Genomic DNA, 16,416 nt, shown 5'->3' with positions numbered 1-16,416 from the left:
TATAACGAATACTTGATGTTTAGTGATCTTCATAAACTATACCGAAGGTGAGAAACAACCTTGAGTACTCAGATTAGTTAGTTTTATTGTTCTTATGATCATATAGAAAATACTGACCATTAATAAAAAACAAGTCAATTGTTTTCGACTGTTGATTTACTTATCTAATAACTATTATTCGTGTTAATATAATGCGACAACCATATTATCTTATCTGTACCAATCAAACTAACTCATCGGGTGATGAATCATTTAATTTGAAATTCGTTTAGTCTGTTGAAACAGATGAGAATCTTGTTGCTTAGCAATTAGTGTTAATCATTTGAAAAGATAGCTTTCTCTTAGAAAACATTTCGTTGAATTTGCAAAGTTGAGTTGATGTGACCTCGAAACCCATGCGAACAGTGTCCAGATAGGAAAAGCGACTAGAGAAAGAAAATGTACTGACAAGGAAGACAGGACCAGGTCATGTTTGAAGGCTAAAGGTAAAGACACTGATTATTAATTATTATCCATAATTAAAGCCTAATTTGTAACGATGGGCTGATCGAAATTTTTATTTAAATCAACTGAAATCACATGGACAGTAATGCTTTTTTAGGCTACCTACTGTAAATTGTATCCTCCTGTGAAAATTAGTCTCAAGCGTGTCAACAAATTAACCTTTAAATGTTGTGTTCTTTTGTTTAGGCTAGCGAAACAGATGAGAATCTTAATAAAATATTAGATCAAAATTATGTCGATAAATTAATTTGAATTGTTTGTTAATTCACTTATTGACGAATCATTATTTGCGACAGAATCATTGGATCCCAACTTGGCCTTATCTGTATCAATATACCAACTCATCGGATGATCTTTAATTAGATCATTTATTTTAAAATTTGTTTTGGTATATTGAAACAGATGAGAATCTTAATATTCTGGTGCTAATTATCATCAAATGACAAACAATTAAAGGTTAATTTAGTCATATAATTGTGACTATTTACACACGTGAAAACAATTTAGTTGTTGCTTAGCAATTAGTGTTAATCATTGGAATAGATAATTTTTCAGAATTGGTATAAAAAGAAACCGTTTTCATTGAGTTTTTATCATTTTCAATCAATTGATCAAGTTATCAAGTCTTAAACAACTTTAAAAAGTTTCATTATCTTGTTCAAGTAACGTTTTCATTAATCTGGTGGCGTTCCTACTCCTAATTTGCCTGAAACTCCTGCACTTCCCAGTTCCAAACGTTAATAAAATGTATCAGCCCAAAATCCCGAATATCAATTCCAATAACTTGGTCACATTGTTTAGATTAATCTCTTTGTAATCTCAACAATTAAACGAATGATTAATAAAATTATTTTAAGTGTCTGAAAATTAATTTCTCTCTAATTTTATCTAAATTCGATCTCGATGCCAATTGATAACAAGATCTAAATTTTCGAATTGCGCTTTCGATAGAAGTTATTCTAATGCTGAGTGTCTTGAGCTTAATAAATATACACGGTTAGCGCTAAAATCGTCAATGGCCTTGAAACTAACCTTTTTTTCTTAGAGCCAGTTTTGTGATAGTAAAATAAAATTTTGGATTCGACTTTATCATTTGACTCTAATAGCTCTCAAGCAATGTAATATGTGAATTAGATTAAAAAAACAAGCTTGACTGAAATAGATGGGATTCATAGAACAATATGATATCATGGTTTCGACATGGTGAAATTCTTGATAATATGGAAGTTTAAGGAGGGTAGAAAACGAAAGTAGAAGTCCATTTTTGGACTTTACTCTCTTTTCTTACTGGGCTCAGATCTGTATTTTCTTGCACTCAAAGCTCATCCACTTGAATAGACAATTTTAAAAGATTTGATGGCATCAGTATCATTTAAATGATCCAAAAAAATTTAACCAGAAGCTCAGGCAATTATTTAGTAATGAAAACCTTGGAGTGATCATTCAAGTGCAAGTAACGAGTAAAAATATATGCAATTTACATCTTATACAATGAAAGTAGCTCAAGAAAAGTAAACTTATCATCATGCATTATGATGGTGAAAGTTATCAGTCATAGCTGAATAATTTCTGGTCAAGATTATTTCTTCATAGATATCAAAAGTAAGAAAGCAGATCAATTTGTCCTTTTATAAAAAGGAAATCACTAATACTATCAGTATGTAAATATACTAACTTTCGACGAAAAAGGTAAGAACAACTTACAATAGTACGATAGTAAAAAAGGTAAAAAGATGCAGTGAATGTATTAAATGAACGGAATTCTGAGGTAATAAGAAAAAAAACTTTCCATTGAAGGTAAGAATATTTTTGTTATTCTTATTAGATGAATACTCTCAAAGAGAAAGTTGAATAACGTAAAAACATAGGAATCGTTGAACCATAAATTCAATATGGTTTATTGATGATCTGATTGCTTTCTACTTCGATGCGTAAATTTTTCATCATAATCAAGTTTCTCATGGTCACATTGTCATGTCCATCATGATGACGTTGAGCGTTGAGGTCAAAGAATAAAAAGTATCTCAGAGAAGAAAAAATGTTTTACAAAAAAAAATAGAATAAAAGTTCTGTAGTTTTCTCTGAAACATTTGAAATGAAAAATTTATTGCATAATGTAAAGAGCTCATATAATCTGACAGAATTGGTTTACCGCTATTTAACGATAACCATTGATCCTTAATCCAGACTTATCATTATCACTTTAGGTTAACCACACGTGTAAATGTCAGAATTCAGGGTGTTTGTTGTTTATTTTTCTTTCAATGTTCTTATTCTGAGTTACTGAATCGGTAATCAGCCTAATACTCATAATGGTTTTCTATCATGGGTGAGAAATGGATTAAAATAAATGGTTATCCTGAATTAGTTTATATCTTCCTCTTGAAATCAGTAGTCAATAGTTGAAACTGTTATTTCTTATTGTGTGAATTGTCATTAATTTTATCACCAGGAAAAAATGCAAAAAGAAACTCAATTGTCAAGATTTACAATATATATTGGGTGTAGGAGGAAGAGGAGGAGAAGTGGAAAGTTAAGAGGAGGTAAAAGCAAACAATACTTTCCTAAGAGGTGGGGAAAAGTGTATATCAGTTGGTTGCAATGAAGATGATGATGATAACTTTGTCATCATTGGAAGTATAAAAGATGAAAGTAATGAAGAAAAAAAAAGAAAACTTAACTCATTCATCAGAATAGTAAGAATTTTTGATTCAGAATTTAGAAGAAGGAGAAAAAAGTTCTCGTCTTAAATATCAAAATATAATAATGATGATGATGATGTAAATTTGTGTGACAATTTTAACAATCGAAACAACTTTTGTGCCAATCGATAGGATTCTCATTAAGAGTAATCATGAAAATTTGGAATTAGATTTAACCATCCAAAAGAATGAGAAAAAAAAGTTCAATCTGATAGTTAAAGTTAATTATGTTCATTTATCAATTGTCAATAAACTCAGGAAAAGTGAATCAACCAGAAATCAGTTTAACCACATCAACATGTTACCTTCATGAAACATGAATATATGAATTCAGTTTCAATGTTATCCATAGTTTATTTGGTATTCATGACAATGATAATCATGGAAACATGGGAGAAACAATTTATCATGATTGGTAAACATCAGAAGATGATAAAGTAAGCGATCAAAGTGATGATTGTGAGCAGAAAAAAAAGGGTGATGATATTCACCACAAATGATAAACATGTCGCATGAATATGATGATGATGAACAACATGATAACCATGGAAAAATCATTAATATTTGACATGAGAGAGAAAATGAAGAGAAAAAAACAAGAACTGAACAAAAGGATAAACTCTGAACAATATTCATGGTAATTTCTTTATCATATGTTGTATTCAACCAGAGATATTATCCAACTTGATAATCATGATGATGATTACTATGATAATGATACATAATATTAAACAATATTTAGGGTTCACTTATTTATCTCATGGTGTCTTTCCAACTCTGAATGATTATCATGAAAAACCACCATAAACCATGAACCATGTATATTCATGTTTATAATCCAATATATGAAGATCATTTCAAGAAAATATGTATTTATAAATTTTGTTTTATCTTCTTCATCTTCCTTGATGGCTTTTGCATGCTAATGAACCGTTTCCTTATCATCATAATCATCATCAGCATCATCCTGGTGTATCTTTATTTTTGACAGAATTTAGTAGAAGAAAAAAAAGCGAAGTAGCAAGGAAAAAAGTTCTGAATGAAATCCATGAACCAGGAGCATTATCAGTTTAGCTTAAAGCTGAACATGAGTTAAAGATAAGATGATAGCAGAGAATAAAATCTCTGATGATGAAAATCATTCTCATGAACAAAATGTATCTTTCAGAGCTTGCGAACTAATACTCATCATCATTATCTCTCATCATCATCATCATCACCCTTTTGTATTCACTTTTTCCCTTCATCTTTTATCGTCTTCCTTTCGTGAAACCCTTTTTTCTGCCTGTTGTTTTCTCAATCCAAGTATCTAGAACTTTTTTTCTTCCTTGTCTGAAACTACATTTCTCTTGGAGCCTTTCTCCTTATTTATATCATCTTTTTTCATCATTATCTACAATCTTTAACCTTTTCTCTCTCCCTTGATTATCATCATGAAATAATCACAATCACAAAGCAACATCTCTATGAATATTGTTAATAGTATGTGTGTGTGTACATCTATGGGTGAGAATCACATAAAACGTTGATGTTCACCCTTAACTGTTGCTATTATTATCATAACATGAACATAATTGTAACTGTATTTCTGTTTTACCTGTTTCATGCGACTATTATTGCAGGTATTTCAATAAAGATGCAAATGATTATTAGATTCATTGTGATAAGTGAGCAAATGTTTGCTTTTTATTAATAGTCCCAATTAATGGAAACACGCAAAGAAAATTTTCCCATTCGTAATCTTCTTGATGCATCTTCCAAATTCACTTGCTAACTTACCTCAACTACAGTAGAAAACACCCTGAAAATATTGCTAATACAGAATTTTGTGTTTTCTGTCTAATATTTTCATCATTTTTGTTGACAAACAAGATGAAAACTTTTTTCCATTTACCTGTAACTTGCTATTTGATTACTATTTCTTCAGGGTTATCATTTATTATGGTGGAGATTTCCTTCCCTCTGATATTACTTAATTTAGCTTCATCAATGCTGAAAGTAAATTGTCTCATATACAGTGAAAAAAGAGGTTTCAATTTAAATGAAATTTATTCTGGTTTTAAATTGTATTTACACTTAAACACAAGATAAATACACCGAGTAAATTAAACCTTTTTTTCAAAAGGTTATATACTTTTCTTGATTCCTAAACATTGTTACAGTTTCCTCAGAGCTTCATGATTCTCTCTCTCTCTCTCTCTCTCTCTCTCTCTCTCTCTCACTCACTCACTCACTCACTCTTTCTGTATCTTTCCCTGAGAATCATAATGATGATTATCACAATCGAGAAATAATAAGTCTCATTATCATCCTTATCTTCCTCATTATACTTTCTCTTGCAAGGGAAGTAAAAAAACATTCTCATTGTTATATATCTAGTGTGTGTGTGTAATGAATGAATAAGATTCATTTTATCCAGAACTTTTTTTTCATTATTCCATCTGAAACTAATTCATTTGATTAGAACTGCTTTTTTTACATCAACATCTCCCTAGAATCAAATTATCATGTCATGTCATTAATTCATTATCATTATTGTTAAGGTTTGATGAGAGAAAAATTTTTCCAAAAGAAAAGGCAATTGAAAACATGATCATTTGAATTAAATTTGATTGTTTGGTATAAATGATAACAAATTGAGTTGAATTTATTAAGTTATCACCAAATTAATCATAATGTTGATAATTTTGATTGAGTGGTAAACAAAAAATAATAATAACCAACTTTACTATGATTGATAGATCGTAAATTGTATATAATTCAATATTCATCCATGTTATTTACCACCCACTTACCTCTCCCACTTCACTCTGAGTGTCGTAATGAGTTTCAACATCCCCATGATGATGGAGATGAAGGAGCGAAAAATTGAAACAGAAAATGAATATTTCCTTTCATGATAGATATCTAGTTATCAATGGTTAATCAAATTAGTCTACTATTTTTATCACAATTTAGTTGAATTACTGTTAATAAAATCATAAATCTTTAGATAAGTTATATTAATATCCATTGATTTGGATGATTGTTTGATTAGGCCTGGATTTTCAGTAAATAAACCAAAGGAGGAGATGAATTTTTTATTTGCTAATTGTCAACCCTTATCATTGACTAGAAATCACCCTGATTTCTGATGAAATTGAATCAAGTAGAAAGAAATACAAGACGAAAATGGAATTTTTTGAGACTTTGTATATTTCTATTGGGAATTTCCGTGTCTATGAATGAGAATGAACTTTTTTTCTGGGAATTTGATCGATTGGACTTGAGAGCTGAAAATAAACAAAAAATAGATGCTAAAGTGAAAATCAGTAAATTATTGATTTAAACTTTTAAATTATTAGGTTTTTCTTTCTGGTTGACTCTAAATTATTCAATTTTCAATTCTCATTTAAAATGATAACTTTGATTCAAAGTCATGGTAATTCAAAGATTAAAATAAAATGATTAACATTTAATGGGAATCGATAAATTTCCCTCATGATATTCATGTCTCAGTTCCTCTCAGCATGATGATAATGATTCTCAGATTCACTTTAAGATAATCCAATGATTACTTTAATGTAAGCATTTGATTGTAATTGTTACGAAAGTTAATTTCATGACGAATAAGCTTCACAAAGCTCTCATGGTGTATTTATCAACAAAGGCAATTGATTCAGGACCTGAAGGTGTTTTTGCCTTTAGAACCAACAACTTTTACTAATCTTAAACCATGGATTAGGCTCCGAGGTTTGAATTAACTGTTCAATATGTCTAATGGACACCTTATATACATCTTTTTCTATTCCTTAATATCTTTTCATGAAATAAAATTAGCAGAAAATCAAATTAATATTAAAGTCTAAACTGAGACCGTAACTCTCTGCATGCAGAGGAAAAAGATAAAGAAAGTAAGTGTCTGAATCTAAATACCCTAAGGTGAATTTGCATGTGAGTATAAAATTTGATGTTTTCTTATTCGTTTGTGATGAAAACAAGAAATAAATTCAATTGAAAATTTACCAGAAAGAAGGTTGAAAGATATGAGGATGAGGATGAGGATGGAAGACGATAAAAGGAAAACAAGGTAAAACTTTTGTAAATTTCATTTAGAAAACCTCAGCAGAAAAGGAAAACCACCATTTTCATGATATTAACAAGTGTCTGAAAAAATTTTCTCTCATCAGTAAATATTATCTTTGAAAGATGAATATTAAAAAGCTAGAGACTCCGGTTGAATCATTTAAGCCAACATATTGCATTATAACACATCCGGGAATTGATATAATATATTAATTCCCTGAATTATGAATAGTTAAAGTCATCATCATCATCATCTACATGATATTATTTCATTATATCAAAAAAGTCTATGTGATTTATAATCATAACTAATGATGGAGATGATGATGCTAAGGTTGATGAACATGTAAAAAATATCAAGAATTGATTACCAGCTTAAAACTATTATTATATTATCAAGGATACAAAAATAACCTCAGGTTATCTGAGTTATTTGAATTTTGAATTGGATGAAGAGGACGAAAGGAAAAAAGTTCCATACAGAGTAATCATCGTCATGATTTATTTACTACCCTGGTTTCTATGAATTGTCCAGGAAGTTAGATCATGTTGATGGAGACCATAAATTAGATAATGAGAATATCATTTCTCTCTCTCTTCAGAATTAGAAGTGAATCAAAATAAATGATAATAATTTCTGATGAATCCCAGTGATGATGAGGTCAACTTTGATTCCATGGTGGTGATAAGATTATGTGTATTGAACTGAACAAAATAATAAAAGGTTTTCATTTGGGAGTTGCAAAATTTATTCTCATGGAATTCATTTGGTTCATAAGATCAACTGTTACAATTCAGTTCAGTAAAAACGAAGAGAATGAGAAAAAAATAGAATCTAAAAAAATTCTGTTATCAATATTTTTCTAAAATTTATCAGCATTTCTCTTGAGGTTTTCCCCCTGATAATGATAATGATGATGATGGTAATCACGATAATAGCTGATGATGTAGAAATGATAATAAATGTATGAATACTTAATCGACTGGATCATTATTAAATACCATGTATTAATAACAGAAATGTTGAAATATCTTCCTCATCATCATCATGATGGGTGAGAGAAGAAAATTTTTATCAAAAACTACAAATGAAACCGTAGAAACTTTTCCATGATAAATTTTGTTTCTATTTTTGTTATCATTCACTTGAGTTCAATATTCAACAGGAAGTGGCAATGATTATATTGTCAAAAGAAGAAGAAAAAATTGAACAAAAAAAGGCTTAGAACTTGAGAATTGAGAAGCCAATGAATAACATGGAGAGATAATCAATCTGAACGATGATGTTGTAACTTCTCAATCTCTTTGAGTTGATATCTGTTGACAATATCATCTTTTATCATTGCTTATATTTATTCATTAACACACATTAAGCCATTTTTCATCTTCCTTGTCATTATCATCCTTTGACTCTTCTACCGTTTGTACATCATTAACGTGGGCAAAATAAAAGGATAAAAATAACACTAGTATTGCAAAAATAGCCTCAAGATGTAGACATAAGAATTGCTTATTAAAGATCCAAGTTATCAAATTAAATAATCAAGGTGTAAGTTATCATTACAATATCTCACATGATTTATATAATGTTCAGTCATTCAGAACCTGAATCCATGATGATTATAATTATCACCAAGGAAATGAAACGGAAAGTCTAATTGGTGCCCATTTGTTTGGACGTTGGACTTGCAAGTTGGATGACGATTTCATTGTCATACTGAAAGGAGTTGAGTGGGATAACATTCAGGGACTGAGAATATTTGAAATTTTCTTTAGAATTAACTTTTTATTTTACCTGTGAAAGGTTTTATCCTGAATTGGCACTCATTCTGTGGTTGAACATGAGTCATTGAATCTAATCCACATGAAAGTAGACCATAATCTTTGGACGAATTAACTTGATAACGAATGATTCTGTCTTTTGGAAATGATGATTTAAGTAAAGTGGGCGATGAAGAGGCTGAAGTGATTGTTGTTGTTGGTCTGATGGTTGAAGTTGGTGAATTTGAAGATGAAAATGATGATAAATTTGATGTTATCACTTTTGTTGATGATTTTTTTTTCCAATTTGTTTCAAACTTTTTGACATTAACCATGTTATTGTTGCTCTTGTTTTTGTTCATGGTGTTGGTTGTTGCTGCTGTTGTTGTTATTGTTGTTGTATTGTTATCATCAGTTAAATGGGATGATATAAATTTCCAGTAGAAAGTAACATTCACCACCCGTGGATCAATATTACAAGATATGTTAACAGTTTCACCTATTGGCACCTCGTAAATCACATCTGAATTTGATTCAGAACAGGTTGGTCCATCTAAAATGGCTGATGGTCAAGAATGATTTTGTTGTTTTTCATCAAGATGATGAAAATGAAAATGGATAAAAAACAAAATGATTACATGAGAAAATAAATAAATGGAAACTATATAATCATCATCATTATCATCATCATGTTGGTTATACACAATCACGAAAAATTCAGTTGAAATAAATTGCTCAGTAGTAAAATATATATTTCTTATTGAATGAAGAAGAGTTTTTTTCTTGTTTTCTCCATCTTTTAATTCAACTTTTTGAACTTTTTATCCGAGAAAATAAAGATAAACATGAAAATTCAAGGAGATAAAAGTTCATGGCTTTATGGTTTTCAGTCGCTTATTTTTTTCTCTTTTTGTCCCCATCATAATATGAAATCTTATGACTTTTTGGTAACTCATATATACTCAACTTGGGGTTTGTATGTTATTAGATTAAAGTATTTTCCATTGTTACTGTGATATATTGAACTATTTCCCTGCTGAGTTGAATGAGATACCATCATTATAATGGTTCATTTTGTTTGTAAAGTTTTGCTTACCTTGGACTTTAAGGTTAATTATGTTACTCTTTCCGGTTCCTGCTGAATTTTCAGCTGAACACTGGTAGTTACCATCCTGTGATTTTGAGCTTATATTAAGATTCAGTGTTATGCCATCAATCATGACTCCTGGAGCATAAGAATTGAAAACAAAAGGGTGAAAAAGGTTAAATTAAATGTCAGTTTTAAATGGATCAAGTTTGATTAAGGAAAAGTTATCATAGGCAAAAGGAAACCAATTATTTCATTTTCAGCTAATCATCATGATAACCGTGACGATTATTATTATCATTTTTCTTAATATAATTATCACAATAAATATAATCTATGATATTTATTATATTGCCGATCAAAATATTAACCCTGAGGCTAGAAAATGGCTTCTCATAGTTAGATTGTATTCTATGGTTATTCTCTTTATTTTATCGAGATAAGTAATTGGCTGTATAATATCAATATTAGAACAATGAATAAAATGAAAATGTTCAGAATTATCTTTTCTTTGTTACTTTGCACATTGAGAGAGGAAGAAAAATGATATTAATACTATTAGGAATTGCAGGTCAGGATAAATAAGAAGATGAAAGACTATCACGACTATTACTAGATTCTTATCATGGTGACGAAATGAATATGAATCGAACTTGAATATCAACCAAAATCAATAATATGATTCTTGAATTTATACTTTTGGTGAGTAAGTATGAGAAATTGGAAAATGAGTAAAGTAAAAACCTACTAGAATCTGAATCATGTCTGTGGAAGAATGATGAAAATTCAATGTTTACAATTCGTTTTGAGAGGAGAATTCTGAATATCATTGAATCATCCATTTTTTTGCTGAACATATCTTGAAATCATAGGCAAAAGCTCAACAGATTTCAGATTTTCTATGATAAAAAACATGGAGTTTTTTTTCCACATGATTCGAGCTGAATTCAGTTGCAACCAAATATTATTCTGTTCTTCTCATGCTCATTGAATCATTCATATGATGAGGAACGAAAAAGAGCTTTAACTTTATATGATATGAGAACCATATGAATACACAAGATGAGGTATTCAGATTATGAAAGATATTCATTTGAAGTATGAGTTTCATATGAATTTCATAAAGATGATGATAAGCTGTCAAAAAGGTTTTCTGTTTACTTTTTACTCATCTCAGGTGATATCAAATGATAATATGTTATTATTATCATGACTTTATTCATGATTACACAGGGAAATAAATGAAAAGTTCTGCACAATAAATGACTCAACAATTGGAAAAAAGAAAGACTAAAAGTAAGCGAAAATTTAACAGTTATACAAAGAAGAAAAATCATATCTGACAAATAACATGAGGAAATGAAAATTCTTATTTTTTATCATTCTAATATCTCTCAGTAGAGTCGAGATGAAAAAAACTTTTCTTATAACAACACTATGAGAGACAGAAAAAAATATATAAAACAATTTTTCAATAGAATCTAAGCTAAATGTCAGGTAATATGACATTGAACGAGTCTCGTTTTGTTTTCCCACTCAGACATTATAAAAGTAATACGAATGAATAACATTCAAGACATGATGATATCAAATAAATTTAACAACGATAATAATAAGCATCATCATAATCATCATCATCTTGAAATGTTAAACTGTTAAACCTTACGAACTCAAGTAAATGAATATCAATATTGTAACCTCATGAATGCTCAGAGATTTTTTCACTAAATACCCAGGATTTTCTAGAGATAATCAAAAGAGGAAGAATTGAGTTGAAATGAGAGAATACTTATTGAATGATGGGTGAAGGATGGGAACTATGATACAAAATAGTTACATGATATATGAGGATTTATTCAGGTAGTGAGGAGTATGTGGGATGAAGTTAATCAACAGGGATTTTGATTAAGATATTTGAATGATTTCAGATCTAAATTTGAACTTATTAACATTTGGGTAGGTTGATTGATGAAGATGATAATGGTTTCTTGTAATACGTTTGGGTTATCATTTAGTGTGTGGGAGTTTTTTTTATCATGATGAAATTTGAGGGTTACTTTTTTTGTTATCTGGTGTATATATACTTAGGGGTGATTTAAATGTTAATCATCGTGTTTAACAGTTATCATTATCAGTATTATTTTTGTTTGAAGGTTATCTGCATGGTATTTTCATTACCATTCAGTTTGAAATAGTATAAACAATTTTGCAACTTGGAAAAAGTTTTCATGATAAATGTTACATTTTACTTAGAGAATTTAAGAAAGAGGGTTAAGTAAAAAGGTTTTCTTCACAGAACTTATTCAAAACGAGAAGATATTTGGGGTTAGAGGGTTGAAAGGTTGGGACTTAAACCATTTCTCAAGTAAATTAAACTCTTGATAAATTACCTTTGGAATCACATCTGATTTCATGTGAGAAAACTTTATTGGATTGATGCAACTTAGATCACTTTTGTGTGTTCGGTATCTCGTAATTCTTCAAGTAATCTATTGCTGAACTTTCTTCAAATTTCAATTCTTTTTGATTGTTCTCTAAGTTTCGACTTTTTTTACTCTTTTCACAATTATTTTTTGTCTCATTTCAAACCCATTCAAAGAAATAGAGAAAGAGAGAGAGAGAAAGAGAGAGAGAGAGTAAAATATTGATGAGAAAAGGTTTAGTTTAAAAAGACTCAGTTCATTATTCATGTACCAAAAATCTTTCGATTCTCATTGGAACTTTTTCTTCGACTCTTTTCCTTTCATCTCTTTCTTTATTCTTTTTATTGAACTATTCATTCATTCGTGTTTGATTTGAAATTATTGGTTCTAAAATAGATTCAACTGATGAAGCTATCAGAGTGGGTGCTGGATGGGGTGAGCAGATAAATAGAGTATGATTATAAGATGACGCTGATTATCAGTAAAAGGAAACAACCATTCAATTAAAATTAACCGAGTTAAATTTTGTTTCCCTTTTATTTTCGCTTATCGATTCATTTGGTTCGTACTCTTCCTGTAAATTTCCTATGGAAATCTTATCATCATGTTTATTTGCATCTTTATCGAACTAAAATCAAAAAGTATGAGGGTAAGAAGAAAAGAACATCTATCATTTCTAGAAACTGTTGATATGGAACTTTTTTACTTCTTTTATTTTTTCTTTCCAGTTCTGTGAGAGTCTTCATCAATAATTTCGTAGCTTTGACATCTTCATCTTTGGAAAACACTAAACATCAACTTATCATCTTATTTGAATTTCACCTTTATCATTTTTCCTCTTCTTGTTTCCCGATTGCTTTTTTTTCTTATTTCATTTCTAATTTTCTTCTTCAATCTTATTATTATCATGATTATTATTTGTTCAATCATGATTCTCGTCACAGAACATAAGAAAGAAAATAGGAGACAAATGATGATAGAGAGAGCAGGGAAAGTAATTCAAAGTGAGAAAGCTCATTTTTTTCTTTCTCTTCTTTTCATCAAACATCTTCATCCAATTTCATCTTCTTTTGTCTTTGTTTACAATCTTCTGATCTTCATCTCTCTCTCTCTCTTACTTACTTATATTTTCATCATTATTATCATGATAGTCACTTGTCAGAACAGTTTTTAAGCCGTAACAAACACAAGAACTGATCTTTACTCATTTGAACACGAAAAAAGTTGACAGAATGGCAAAAATAATGTGAAATGAATCAACTCATTTGCTGTAAGTTGATAACCTTTTCATCTGAGTTTTTCTCGCCACTTCCTCCTCTCTTATAGAGAGAGAGAGAGAGAGAGAGAGAGAGAGAGAGAGAGAGAGAGAGAGAGAGAGAGAGAGAGTCCACTCTTACTGATTCACACACTTGAAACTCATTCAAGTGAGTTGGTAATCAAGCAGAGTCAGCATTTAACACACTACGATGTAGTTAAGTTGTGAAACAATCAGCAAATCAATGACAATAAATTGATGAGACTAACAGCAAAAATCATAACTTTGTCAATATATAAAATGTACCAATATAATAAATAGAAACCAATCATTATTTACCTTTGGTTTCATATGTATGGTCACTCGAATCGTTCAAGTTAGTTGAGTGATAACCAGAGGTTTACTTTTATATTTATATTAGTAAACGAAAGACTCATAAATGGACACTGAAAAAAAATCAGTAAACCAAAGTTCAGGAAACTTTAAAAAACTTTAATGAAAACTCAAACTTTTCATAAAATGATTGAGTTTGAATATTTACCTTTCTCACATTTTATACAACCTTTTATTTCCTGAAAACAAAAAGTTCAAAGCTTAGGGTGGACGAAAAAGTTAGATGCGAATACATATCAATATAAATGCTTTTTCCTACTTTAAGTTATCAATTTCAACTTGCACTCTACTCCTCCCACCTTCATCTTCATCTTCTTTTTCTCCTCTCTTCGAGTTTCCTTCCTCTGTTTTTTTCTCACCACCAAAGTAATAAATCTCACGGTCTCTTCACATATTCTGATAGTGGAAAGTTTGAATTCAGGAAAGAGAGGTTAGGAAACGAGAAAGACAAAGAACCGAGTAAAAGTCGGTGGGGCTGGATTGATGGTGATATTTTGAGAAGGGTGGAAAAGATAAATCCATTTATTGGTTAAACATACAAATAGCAAATGTGGTTGCAAAGAGTAAATAATGAAAATAAAAAAGGAACCTGAGCTTATGTTCCCTGTCAAATGTTTGAATTACTTTTCAGACTTTGGGAAAGTTCATATTTCAGCTCCTATGAGATGATGATGAAATTGTCGATTCTCAATCTCTATTTGTTAAATACTAACCAATTTTTTCATTCTGTATCTTATGTTTAAAAATGAAGTTTCTCGGAAACAAATTATCTCACAAAACTTTCCCAATTTTTTTGTTATATTATGCATTCAAACATTAGCATCGCAATAGAATTGGATGAATATTCAGTCATTTATCTCTCTCGCAGCAACCACTATCCTGAAAATTTATGTGAAACATTACAAACTGACAGAGTGAGATTGTATTCTCTGCTCTCGAGAAAAAAGTTGATGTTATTTTTTCTCACTCATGCAAAAATGTAAATTTTGATTCTTAAGTATTTCATTTCAACATATTTTTCAGTTCTCTGCTTATAACAGGAATAATATTTAGTTTCAAATTTGATATAATAATAAAAATGAAATAAAGGGTGACCATTTGATGCTAGAATGGTCAAGGGGATTTGCAAACTTTTAAGCTAATATTATTTCTAGTTTAAGTTTAGATTCATGTATAATAATCACCATGATATTTTATATAATATATGTCATGAACACAAAAACCTTAAGCTGAACTTGTTAACAGCAATTGAAAAGTAAAGCCCATTATTATAACATTGAATTTAATCATGAATAATACAAAAGGCAAGAGTAATGGTTAACAATTAATGTTAAACATTTGGATTTATTTAGTTAATTGTTTAGATGATATTTTAATTATAGTTAATCATGGATTCAATTTTTATCTTCGTAGGTTAGCGAAATTGCTTCTAGCTTTAAATGAGACAAGAACAGAAACTTTTTTCTTCCTTTGGAGTTAAATTGTCATTTGTGTCTAAATAAAGAAGAAATTTTTTCTTGAATTAAGAAATTAAATTTTCAAAGTTTCAATGAATACGATGTAATATATCCAAAGGTGGAAATATTTCAGAAGGTGTGAATAAAAGTCTGAGGGTGTAAGCATAATATGAAACTTTTTTGCTCGCACCGTGGAAGTTTTTTCTTTCTGTTCAGCAGTAAATAAACTCATTATCCGGCTATCTGGTTACAGCTTGTATCTTTCAATAGCATCATTATCTACATGATGATCAGTTACTTCATACTATGAGGATGATTAGGATGGGATAGATTGTGAGCTGAATGTTCATTCATGGTGAAAGATGATAGAGTAAACTAGAGATTATCTGGTTTGACAGGTTAATTTTGAACAAAAAAGTGGTTCATTGTTTTTATCTCCCTCATAGTGAAAAAGAACTATGAAAAGTATTTTTTATCTGAGTGGAAGTTTGAAAATTTTCAGAAAAGATTACGAAATGCCTCTCTCTCGTTGTGGGTATGGAGCATGAAAATTAAACTGATAGCAAAATTTCTGAGTTTCACCACTATTATCACATTGAAAATAACTTATACATAATACAGCCAAACGAAATGAGTTTGAGGGTAATTTTATACCAATTGCGCATCGAAAGCGATAAGAAAATCTTATCAACCAAAACAATGGTAAATTTGAATGTCTTGTTTATCTAACTACTGATAAATTGTCGTTATCACCTTTGCTGCGCGAATG

At 29.8% G+C, this 16,416-nt stretch overlaps 1 protein-coding gene across 1 annotated transcript in view; it reads right to left on the bottom strand.

Moving 5' to 3' along the window:
* The window catches only part of LOC128387265 (uncharacterized), a 62,437-nt gene that overhangs the window by 36,076 nt on the left and 9,945 nt on the right, over positions 1-16,416 (bottom strand). Inside the window, exons 5-6 of the mRNA XM_053346452.1 lie at positions 10,129-10,257; positions 9,067-9,594 (exon numbers count right to left, since the gene is read on the bottom strand). Of these exons, the coding sequence (XP_053202427.1) occupies positions 9,067-9,594; positions 10,129-10,257 (657 nt within the window). The remainder of the gene's footprint in view (positions 1-9,066; positions 9,595-10,128; positions 10,258-16,416) is intronic.

Source organism: Panonychus citri, unplaced genomic scaffold (assembly GCF_014898815.1).
Source record: "Panonychus citri isolate SS breed McGregor unplaced genomic scaffold, ASM1489881v1 Contig00077, whole genome shotgun sequence".
In the NCBI taxonomy this organism is placed as follows: domain Eukaryota; kingdom Metazoa; phylum Arthropoda; class Arachnida; order Trombidiformes; family Tetranychidae; genus Panonychus; species Panonychus citri.
Note: the sequence above shows the minus strand (reverse complement) of the source record. Positions and strands in the feature narration are given on the sequence as shown.